We start from the raw sequence: 11,543 nt of genomic DNA, 5'->3' as shown, positions 1-11,543 counted from the left end.
CCCCCCAACCCTTCAGGAATTGTCGCAGCCCTCTTGACTTTCCTTGCCACAAATCAATGCAGCAGCGATGTGGTCCCGAGTCCACCCCCGCATGTAAGAGCTTATCCTTCACGAGCTCCCCAAAGCCCGGCACCCCAAACCACCAAGTCTGGAAGAAGAAGCGCGAAGAGATCCTTAGCCCTTTCTCACCATTATCCAGAATCAGCGGACAATGGTCCGAGCCAATTCTGGTGATCGCCGTCAGCGTACAAAGGGGGAAGAGACTCTCCCAACTCGTAGAAACAAACAACCTATCCAGGACAGACCTAATTGGTACTGCCTGGTTGTTCGTCCAGGTGAAGCGGGCCCCTGCCCGCCTAATCTCCCTGAGCGCCAACCCATCAAGCACGTCATTGAAACGCCTTACCCTAGGCCAGTTGACGATCCCGTTGCTTTTATCCTCGGCCCGGCGTATGAGGTTGAAGTTGCCCGCCACCACCAAAGGTAGTGGACAAGCCAACACTTCCCCCTCTAATTCCCCCAGGAACTCGCCAGTCCTCGCGTGGTCCGCCGGCCCATAAATCAACATGAAGCACCACTTGCGGTTATTGTTTCTCTGCAGCACCTCCGAGCTCAGAAAGAAGGTACCCTTCTTCCAGCGGCCAACCTCAAAGCACTCATCCCTAAAACCAAGGAGCATCCCCCCGGAGTGCCCCACGGTTGGGAGCCAACTCCAAGCAAATTGGCCCCCGTGCTCAAGTCTGCGGAGCTCCACCGCCGAGAACTCCGACTTAATGGTCTCCTGGAGTCCGATAATGTCAACTCTCTCTAACCTGAACAAGTCCTTGAGCTGGGTCACGCGCCCTGGCACCCCGAACCCTCTAATGTTTTGAATTAGGAACCTCATTGCACACCCTTGCGCTTGTGGCTCCCTTTCCTTACCGTAAGCGTGGATTTGTTTTGTTCATGAAGGCATCGGCCGAGATCAGCATGCTCTGATACCAATGGACAGTTCTGAACCTGCACAACACACACACACAAACACTACGAATTTTGTGCTGCCAAATCGTACAGCTTTTCTCTACCTTTTTCATTGCTTAAAGGGAAATTGTCTAAGCCAAACCGTGCCCACGATCAAGTTGTAAATTGTAATCGTGCAGACCCATGGATTCCATCGTGGAGGTGTACTAGGATGTGGTCGAGCTCTCGCTCTAGCTCTGACCAGACGCGCAAGACCCGCACACACCGCGAGTTCAAGCTCTACTGAATTCAGATTTAAATGAAAGCAGGAAAGATACATGTGGCAGCTAGATTACTAGACTAGCCACCAGTTTTTCACTTATGGGCAATCAAATGCACTTCGAATAAGGTGCATAATTGCTAGAGTCCATCACATATCACTTTGAAAAGGCTTCCTCTTCTCCTCCAACTTGGTGAACACGCTTCCATCGTAAATACCTCTGATTTTGTCCTTGTGAAGAAACCCAAGCCAATCGCTTGCAAGTGTGTATATTAGACCCCATTCTACCTGGGGTGCCCTGCAAAGTACAAGAAATTGCAGACTTAGACATCTTCAGAACCCTAAATCATCATTATCCAGGTCAAAAAATAAATCATCATTCTACCCTTTTACAAAAAAAATTGATGTTATTAAATTTAAAATAGAACCTATAATTGCTTCAGCAATGCAATATTCATCAGTAATTTGATTTGACAAAAAATTTACACTGATGATGGGTCTAGTGGATCTAGATTGTCCGCAAGCATGAACTCCATCTCCGCGTATGTCAACGCATCTCGTCGGATTTTTGCATACTTTTTGAATATTCCCTCAAACTCTTCAGGAACAAACCTACAGATTGTCAAGTTCAGAATACATGTGACTTTGAACCAAGTTAAGAATATGCAGAAAAAGCTAGTGCATATCACTAGAGCTAGTAACAAAATATCCCAAAAAAGAAAGTATATCATAGCACAAAACGATCAAAGATAACCCTTGTATATCTATGTAAGGAAATATAGCAGGCTTCTTCTTATATTCTGCGTGGCTACATATGGTGGATACTATCTTTGGTTCATAATATATGTGGTTCAAGACGTCAATGCAGTCCCTAAAGCAACACTTTGACCCTCATTCTTTTTAACAAATCTGTTTGCTTCACGATAAACTAACTTTATTACAAAAGTATTTTCAATGACTAATATTGTAATTCTAATTTAATATTATCAATGTTGAGTGATGGTTAAACATATAAATATTGACTGCCACAAACTCTAAAAATCTTCTTATACCAAGAATCAGAGTGAGTGTATAAAACGTGACACATTGTACATCACTAAATGCTATGGTGGGGATGTACCTGCTGTATGTAGGTACCCCCACCTAGAATCACAATAACAATGGTCATAATAAATGCAATACATTTGATTAAATTTGGTTTATAAGATGATGGACTGTCTGCAAAAATTCAACTTTGAACTCAAAATAAATTAAAAGAAACAAATAGACTTCAAGTTTTATAATTCATTTAGTTTTCAGCATGTTAAGCTTGCGTTTACTTTATATGAATTCTGAGTCCAAACATGCATTTCGAGTAAAAGTAGGTTATTTCAATTACTCCTACCTTCCTTTTGTATCATATACACCTGTATCACCTCCATGGATAGCTTTGTGGATATTCTCTACATATATGTTTATGTAGGGAAGTGGTGCACCGGCCTAAGTTGAATACAAAATTATAAGATTGGAGTTAGTTATCTGCGTGACCACACCACATGTTTCTGTTATGTATGAGAGAAAGGGTACCGGGGTCGTTTTAAAAGCAAGAGCAGTGTGGATGGTCGTCGCGGCAGCTGTAGAGAATGCAATCTCGCAACCGATTGCAACGAACCCTGCAATCCCAAGTATATCTTTTACATATGTATGAAAATAAAAACTGTTTTTCTGAAGGACTCAATGTAAAAATGTCAACAAGCTTATCACTTGTTGCTACTATAAAAGCATTTAAAAACTTGTCATGTGTTGGATTTTGGCACTTGTTTACGATAGCCTAATAGTTTTTGAACATCAACAAATTATAGTTACCTAACATATTGATTGATATTGTGCTAAAAGGAAAAAAAGGATAACGTTTACCTTAATTCCAAAGTTTAATATACAGCCAATATGCATAAGTCTCAGACACATGTAGGAAATCAAATTAATCACTATAGCAACAATTTTAGTATTGTATTTCACATGCACTTTTAAGATTATATTCTCTGTTTACAACTGAAACATCCGTTGAGCTTATCTATTGCTCATCAAAACGGAGATACACTATTTGGAAAAATAGTGCAAATGCATGAGATTCTACTCAGGCAACAAGATTGCCTAATTTGTTGAGTAAAGGTAGTCACCTTCGAAGGTTTCCGCAGGAGTAATGATGCCGTCCTTGTTGCGGTCGAAAAAGGAGACATGCTCCTGGAGTGCCGTCATGTTCGCAGGATCAAATTTTGCCACGGCATGCCCCCCTTGCAAAGATAAAAATGAAAGTTTTGCATCAGAGTCCGGAAGTTCTCATGGTTATATATGTATATATACCGGAAGAAATAAGTCTTTAACTGCAGGTACACTGCGAACTTACAGTTAGAGCTAAAGATCGTGAGAAGCAGAAGAGCAGAGACCGATGGCAGCTGCAGAGAAGCTGGTACGGACGATCGTCGCCCACCGGCCATAGCCTCGTCCTGCGCTGCACCCAGGAATGCGTGTGCGGCCGTGTGTGACTGTGAGTGTGCGATTCTGGAGGAGCATCGCATGGTCCTGTTTAAATAGAGCTGGAAAGAGCTACATGCGAAAAATGGGGTGTGTAACACGCGCAGAAACAGCTAAAGGAGGGCCCCAAGGCCCAAGAAAATCTTAATGAGAGCTTGTCGAGCACTACAGTGTGAATTGCCATGACCGTCGGTACTGATGCAGACTGCTTACACTTGGCCCCAAATTGCACCTATTTTTTTCTGAAACTGGGAAGATGCTATCTCGTTGTATGTTGCAACTTTGAGAAAAGAATTTGCAACGATGCGTAGACAGAGAGCAGACTGAAGCCACATGTTTTGGTTAGATCTCTGGTGTGGTGGTCCTTGCTGTTGCTTGCCAGAAACTAAGCCACATTCCAACAGGAGCCAGTGTTGAAAAATAAGAGAAACCCCCAAGATAAAATTAACAGAAACTGTAAGTGTTATCATCCTTTTGGAAATCTGCTAATTGTCTTAGCTGCTATGTTTCTAAAATCTCTAACTGCTAACAAAATAGGAGGTATTGTACACTTGAAACTGTAAACGAATGGGCAGTAAGAAAACATTTTTCGAAAATTTGAGCGGATGTCAACTGTCTGTAAGAAACATAATCGAAAGTATAACAATATGTAGAAATAAATGGATGTACATCACATTTCCCTAATTATTATTTCCTTTGAAGAACTGATTTCCTAATTCACTTGCAAACCACAATTTGAAAGTATTGAAATATATTTACAAGCAGGGCTCCCATTTCCCATAATGCCAAGGATGTATGAGTGAAAAAATACGAAATAGAACGGTGTGCGTCGAAGCAAGCAGCAAGACATGGATCTGGATAACACCGGTTGAAAAGAACGGCATGGCGGCAAGTTGGACGATGTCGGTCGAAGCTGGGATAGGCGCGGGTTCATGATTGTTGACAGTGGTGGAGCCAGAAATTGAACTGAGGGGGGTCGAAATTAAGCTCTAAATTTTTTTTTGACAGAACAGAGCAAATGTATTCAACAAAAGAGGTTCAAACATATTTAATTTACATATTTCATCAAGTACAACAACAAAATGACTATAAAAACATGAACACCAAAATAGAGCCACATTTTGATAAGATAGTATCGTACCATTAAGTTGTATCTAAGCTTGGAAGACGAAAGCCCCGCGGAAGATGACCTCTGCGGTTGTTGTAGGAATGGAAACGTAGCATAATCTTCTTGTCATCAATTTTGGCAAATATATCTTTCTCAACATAGCAAATCATCAAATCATTGAGCCAATCATCCCCTATCTTGTTCCGAAGAGATGATTTTATAATATTCATTGCCGAGAAAACCCTCTCAACTGATGTTGTTGCCACAGGCAATGTCAAAGCAAGTGTAATAAGGCGGTAGACCAATGGAAAGGTGATGTCTACGCACGCTTCTATTCCTGTAGATAGTGTTGGGCCTCCAAGAGCAGAGGTTTGTAGAACAGCAGCAAGTTTTCCCTTAAGTTGATCACCCAAGGTTTATCGAACTCAGGGAGGAAGAGGTCAAAGATATCCCTCTCAAGCAACCCTGCAATCACGATACAAGAAGTCTCTTGTGTCCCCAACACACCTAATACACTTGTCAGATGTATAGGTGTACTAGTTCGGCGAAGAGATAGTGAAATACACGTAATATGGATGAATATGAGTGGTAATAGCAATCTAAAATAAATATGGCAGCGAGTAAACATGCAGTGGAACAGTAAATAAACGCCTAGCGATCATACTTTCACTAGTGGACACTCTCAACATTGATCACATAACTGAAACTACTCTACACTCTCTTGTTGGATGATAAACACCATTCATTGTGTAGGGCTACAAGAGCACCACAATGCCGGAGTTAACAAGCTCCACAACATCCGATGTTCATATTTAAGTAACCTTAGAGTGCATGATAGACCATTGCAATTATACCGAGTACTAACATAGCATACACACTGTCAACAATAGCTATGAAAGGGGGAATAGATCGCATCAATACTATCATAGTAATAGTTAACTTCATAATCTACAAGAGATCACAATCATAGCTTATACCAAGTACTACATGATGCACACACTGTCAACATTACATCATGGAGGAGGAATAGACTACTTTAATAACATCACTAGAGTAGCACATAGATGATATTCAACTAGATCACAAAGAGAGAGATGAACCACATAGCTACGATAGAGCCCTCAGCCTCGGGGGAGAACTACTCCCTCCTCATCATGGGAGACAGCAGCGGTGATGAAGATGGCGGTGGTATCGATGGAGATGCCTTCCGGGGGCAATTCCCCGTCCCGGCGGCGTGCCGGAACAGAGACTTCTGTCCCCCGAATCTTGGCTTCGCGATGGCGGCGGCTCTGGAAGGTTTCTCGTACCGTGGCTTATTCGTCTCGAAGTTTTAGGTCATGAAGGCTTAAATAGGCGAAGAGTCGGAGTCGGAGGGTTTCTGGGGGCTCCACACACCAGGGGGGCGCCCCCCTCTGGCCACGCCACCACCACGTGTGGGGGCCCTGGGCCTCCCCTCTGGTCCCTCTTCGGTGTTCTGGAAGCTTCGTGGAATTATAAGATCGTGGGCCTTGATTTCGTCCAATTCCGAGAATATTTCCTGTGTAAGATTTCTGAAACCAAAAACAGCAGAAAACAGGAACTGGCACTTCGGCATCTTGTAAATAGGTTAGTTCCGGAAAACGCATCAAAACGATATAAAGTGTGAACAAAACATGTAGGTATTGTCATAAAACAAGCATGGAACATCAGAAATTATAGATACGTTGGAGACGTATCAGCATCCCCAAGCTTAGTTCCTACTCATCCTCGAGTAGGTAAACGATAAAAAGAATAATTTCTGAAGTAACATGCTACCAACATAATCTTGATCATACTATTGCAAAACATATGAGATGAATGCAGTGATTCGAAGCAATGGCAAAGACAATGATTAAACAACTAAATCATATAGCAAAGACTTTTCATGAATAGTACTTTCAAGACAACATTAATGAGACTTGCATAAGAGTTAACTCATAAAGCAATAAATTCAAAGTAAAGGCATCGAAGCAACACAGAGGAAGATATAAGTTTCAGCAGTTGCTTTCAACTTCAACATGTTTATCTCATGGATAATTGTCAACACAAAGTAATATGATGAATGCAAATAAGCAAGTATGTAAGAATCAATGCACAGTTAACACAAGTGTTTGCTTCTAAGATAGAAAGAAGTAGGTAAACTGACTCAACATAAAAGTAGAAGAAAGGCCCTTCGAAGAGGGAAGCATGGATTGCTATATTTGTGCTAGAGCTTTTATTTAGAAAACATAGAAACAATTTTGTCAACGGTAGTAATAAAGCATATGTGTTATGTATAAGACATCCTATAAGTTGCAAGCCTCATGCATAGGTTACCAATAGTGCCCGCACCTTGTCCTAATTAGTTTGGATTTACATGGATTATCATTGCATAACATATGTTTTAACCAAGTATCACAAAGGGGTACCTCTATGCCGCCTGTACAAAGGTCTAAGGAGAAAGCTCGCATTGGATTTCTCGCTTTTGATTATTCTCAACTTAGACATCCATACCGGGACAGCATAGACAACAGATAATGGACTCCACTTTAATGCGTAAGCATTCAACAACAGATAATATTCTCATAAGAGAATGAGGATTGTTGTCCAAACTGAAACTTCCACCATGGATCATGGCTTTAGTTAGCGGCCCAATGTTCTTCTCTAACAATATGCATACTCAGACCATTCAACTCATGATAAATCACCCTTACTTCAGACAAGACGAACATGCATAGCAACTCACATGATATTCAACAAAGTGTAATAGTTGATAGCGTCCCCAGAAACATGGTTACCGCTCAACAAGCAACTTATAAGAAATAAGATACATAAGTACATAATCAATACCACAATAGTTTTTTAAGCTATTTTCCCATGAGCTATATATTGCAAAGACAAAGGATGGAATTTTAAAGGTAGCACTCAAGCAATTTACTTTGGAATGGCAGAAAAATACCATGTAGTAGGTAGGTATGGTGGACACAAATGGCATAGTTTTTGGCTCAAGGATTTGGATGCACGAGAAGTAATCCCTCTCAATACAAGGCTTAGGCTAGCAAGGTTGTTTGAAGCAAACTCAAGTATGAACCGGTACGGCAAAACTTACATAAGAACATATTGCAAGCATTATAAGACTCTACATTGTCTTCCTTGTTGTTCAAACACCTCACCAGAAAATATCTAGACTCTAGAGAGACCAATCATGCAAACCAAATTTTAACAAGCTCTATGTAGTTCTTCATTAATAGGTGCAAAGTACATGATGCCAGAGCTTAAACATGATCTATATGAGCACAACAATTGCCAAGTATCAAATTATTCAAGACAATATACCAATTACCACATGTAACATTTTCTGTTTCCAACCATATAACAATGAACGAAGCAGTTTCAACCTTTGCCATGAACATTAAGAGTAAAGCTAAGAACACATGTGTTCATATGCAACAGCGGAGCGTGTCTCTCTCCCACACAAGCATGAATTTATTCAGAGAATGAAAATAACAAAAACTAAAATAAAAGCACACAGACGCTCCAAGTAAAGTACATAAGATGTGACGGAATAAAAATATAGTTTCAATAGAAGAAACCTGATAAATTGTTGATGAAGAAGGGGATGCCCAAGGCATCCCCAAGCTTAGACGCTTGAGTCTTCTTGAAATATGCAGGGATGAACCACGAGGGCATCCCCAAGCTTAGACCTTTCACTCTTCTTAATCATATATCATCCTCCTCTCTTGACCCTTGAAAACTTCCTCCACACCAAACTCAAAACAAACTCATTAGAGGGTTAGTGCATAATCAAAAATTCACATGTTCAGAGGTGACACAATCATTCTTAACACTTCTGGACATTGCACAAAGCTACTGAAAGTTAATGGAACAAAGAAATCCATCCAACACAGCAAAAGAGGCAATGCGAAATAAAAGGCAGAATCTATCAAAACAGAACAGTCCGTAAAGACGAATTTTTCTGGGACACTAAACTTGCTCAGATGAGAAAACTCAAAACTAATGAAAGTTGCGTACATATCTGAGGATCACTCATGTAAATTGACAGATTTTTCTGAGTTACCTACAGAGAACCCTGCCCAAATTCGTGACAGCAAGAAATCTATTTCTGCGCAGTAATCCAAATCTAGTATCAACCCTACTATCAAAGACTTCACTTGGCACAACAATGCAATAAAGTAAGATAAGGAGAGGTTGCTACAGTAGTAACAACTTCCAAGACACAAATATAAAACAAAATTGCTGTAGTAAAATAAACACATGGGTTATCTCCCAAGAAGTGCTTTCTTTATAGCCATTAAGATGGGCTCAGTAATTTCAATGATGCACTCGCAAGAAATAAGAGTTGAAGCAAAAGATAGCATCAAAAGCAACTAAGAAACACTTTTAAGTCTAACCCACTTCCTATGAAAAGGAATCTTGTACACAAATAAATTCATGAAGAACAAAGTGACAAGCATAGGAAGATAAAACACAAGTAACTTCAAAATTTTCAGCATATAGAGAGGTGTTTTAGTAACATGAAAACTTCTACAACCATATTTTCCTCTCTCATAATAATTTCCAGTAGTATCATGAACAAACTCAACAATATAACTATCAAATGAAACATTCTTATCATGAGCTACATGCATAAAATTATTACTACTCCCAACATAAGCATAGTCATTCTTATTAATTGTAGTGGGAGCAAATTCAACAAAGTAGCTATCATTATTATTCTCATCAAGTGTAGGAGGCATAGTATAATCATAATAAAATTTATCCTCCATAGTAGGCGGCACCAAAATACCACTATCATTATAATCATCATAAATAGGAGGCAAAGTATCATCAAAGAAAATTTTCTCCTCAATGCTTGGGGGACTAAAAATATCATGCTCATCAAAACCAGCTTCCCCAAGCTTAGATTCTTCCATAGCATTAGCAAGAATGGTGTTCAAAGCGTTCATACTAATATCATTGCTACTAGCATGTAAATAAAGTTCCATAGGTTTTTTAATTTTCGCATCAAACAATCCATGTCTTAACTCAGGAAATAGATTAAAAAGCTCACTGTTGTTTTCCATTACGCATAACTAGTGAAAAACAAGAAACAAAAAGATGCAATTGCAGGATCTAAAGGAAATAGCTTCGAGCACTCACACACCGGCAACAGTGCTAGGAAATAGCTTAGAAGTCGGAGGATGTGAATACCTTTTACCTTACCTCCCCGGCAACGGCGCCATAAAATAGCTTGATGTGTACGCACGCTTCTATTTCTGTAGACAGTGTTGGGCCTCCAAGAGCAGAGGTTTGTAGAACAGCAGCACGTTTTCCCTTAAGTGGATCACCCAAGGTTTATCGAACTCAGGGAGGAAGAGGTCAAAGATATCCCTCTGAAGCAACCCTGCAATCACGATACAAGAAGTCTCTTGTGTCCCCAACACACCTAATACACTTGTCAGATGTATAGGTGCACTAGTTCGGCGAAGAGATAGTGAAATACAAGTAATATGGATGAATATGAGTGGTAATAGCAATCTGAAATAAATATGGCAGCGTGTAAACATGCAGTGGAACAGTAAATAAACGGAGATTCGATGTTTGGAAACAAGGCCTAGGGATCATACTTTCACTAGTGGACACTCTCAACATTGATCACATAACTGAAACTACTCTACACTCTCTTGTTGGATGACAAACACCATTCATTGTGTAGGGCTACAAGAGCACCTCAATGCCGGAGTTAACAAGCTCCACAACATCCGATGTTCATATTTAAGTAACCTTAGAGTGCATGATAGACCATTGCAATTATAACGAGTACTAACATAGCATACACACTGTCAACAATAGCTATGAAAGGGGGAATAGATCGCATCAATACTATCATAGTAATAGTTAACTTCATAATCTACAAGAGATCACAATCATAGCTTATACCAAGTACTACATGATGCACACACTGTCAATATTACATCATGGAGGAGGAATAGACTACTTTAATAACATCACTAGAGTAGCACATAGATGATATTCAACTAGATCACAAAGAGAGAGAGATGAACCACATAGCTACGGTAGAGCCCTCAGCCTCGGGGGAGAAATACTCCCTCCTCATCATGGGAGACAGCAGCGGTGATGAAGATGGCGGTGGTGTCGATGGAGATGCCTTCCGGGGGCAATTCCCCGTCCCGGCGGCGTGCCGGAACAGAGACTTCTGTCCCCCGAATCTTGGCTTCGCGATGGCGGCGGCTCTGGAAGGTTTCTCGTACCGTGGCTTATTCGTCTCAAAGTTTTAGGTCAGGAAGGCTTAAATAGGCGAAGAGTCGGAGTCGGAGGGTTTCTGGGGGCTCCACACACCAGGGGGGCGCCCCCCCTCTGGCCGCGCCGCCACCACGTGTGGGGGCCCTGGGCCTCCCCTCTGGTCCCTCTTCGGTGTTCTGGAAGCTTCGTGGAATTATAAGATCGTGGGCCTTGATTTCGTCCAATTCCGAGATTATTTCCTGTGTAAGATTTCTGAAACCAAAAACAGCAGAAAACAGGAACTGGCACTTCGGCATCTTGTCAATAGGTTAGTTCCGGAAAACGCATAAAAACGATATAAAGTGTGAACAAAACATGTAGGTATTGTCATAAAATAAGCATGGAACATCAGAAATTATAGATACGTTGGAGACATATCAAAAGGTCTCATGGTATCTCTTT

General features: G+C 40.8%; 1 protein-coding gene across 1 annotated transcript; it reads right to left on the bottom strand.

Moving 5' to 3' along the window:
- Positions 1-1,030: 1,030 nt before the first annotated feature.
- Positions 1,031-3,774, bottom strand: LOC127335022 (probable peroxygenase 5). Its single transcript, XM_051361609.2, has 6 exons — positions 3,606-3,774; positions 3,379-3,492; positions 2,786-2,871; positions 2,604-2,698; positions 1,706-1,831; positions 1,031-1,517 (listed from the first exon to the last, which is right to left on the bottom strand). The coding sequence occupies exons 1-6, from the start codon at positions 3,694-3,696 to the stop codon at positions 1,370-1,372; spliced, it is 660 nt and encodes a 219-aa protein (XP_051217569.1). The 5' UTR covers positions 3,697-3,774; the 3' UTR covers positions 1,031-1,369.
- Between the last annotated feature and the right edge of the window lie 7,769 nt (positions 3,775-11,543).

This window comes from Lolium perenne, chromosome 2 (genome assembly GCF_019359855.2).
Source record: "Lolium perenne isolate Kyuss_39 chromosome 2, Kyuss_2.0, whole genome shotgun sequence".
NCBI classification, from domain to species: domain Eukaryota; kingdom Viridiplantae; phylum Streptophyta; class Magnoliopsida; order Poales; family Poaceae; genus Lolium; species Lolium perenne.
This window is presented reverse-complemented; position numbering and strand designations above follow the sequence as displayed.

What these genes read in the sequence shown, in the direction of transcription:
- LOC127335022 (XM_051361609.2), bottom strand. Translation starts at nt 3,696, where the DNA reads ATGGCCGGTGGGCGACGATCGTCCGTACCAGCTTCTCTGCAGCTGCCA. An exon ending in CACGATCTTTAGCTCTAACT is followed by an intron (nt 3,493 to 3,605) that starts GTAAGTTCGCAG and finishes TATCTTTGCAAG; the next exon opens with GGGGGCATGCCGTGGCAAAA. An exon ending in TTGCTTTTAAAACGACCCCG is followed by an intron (nt 2,699 to 2,785) that starts GTACCCTTTCTC and finishes TATTCAACTTAG; the next exon opens with GCCGGTGCACCACTTCCCTA.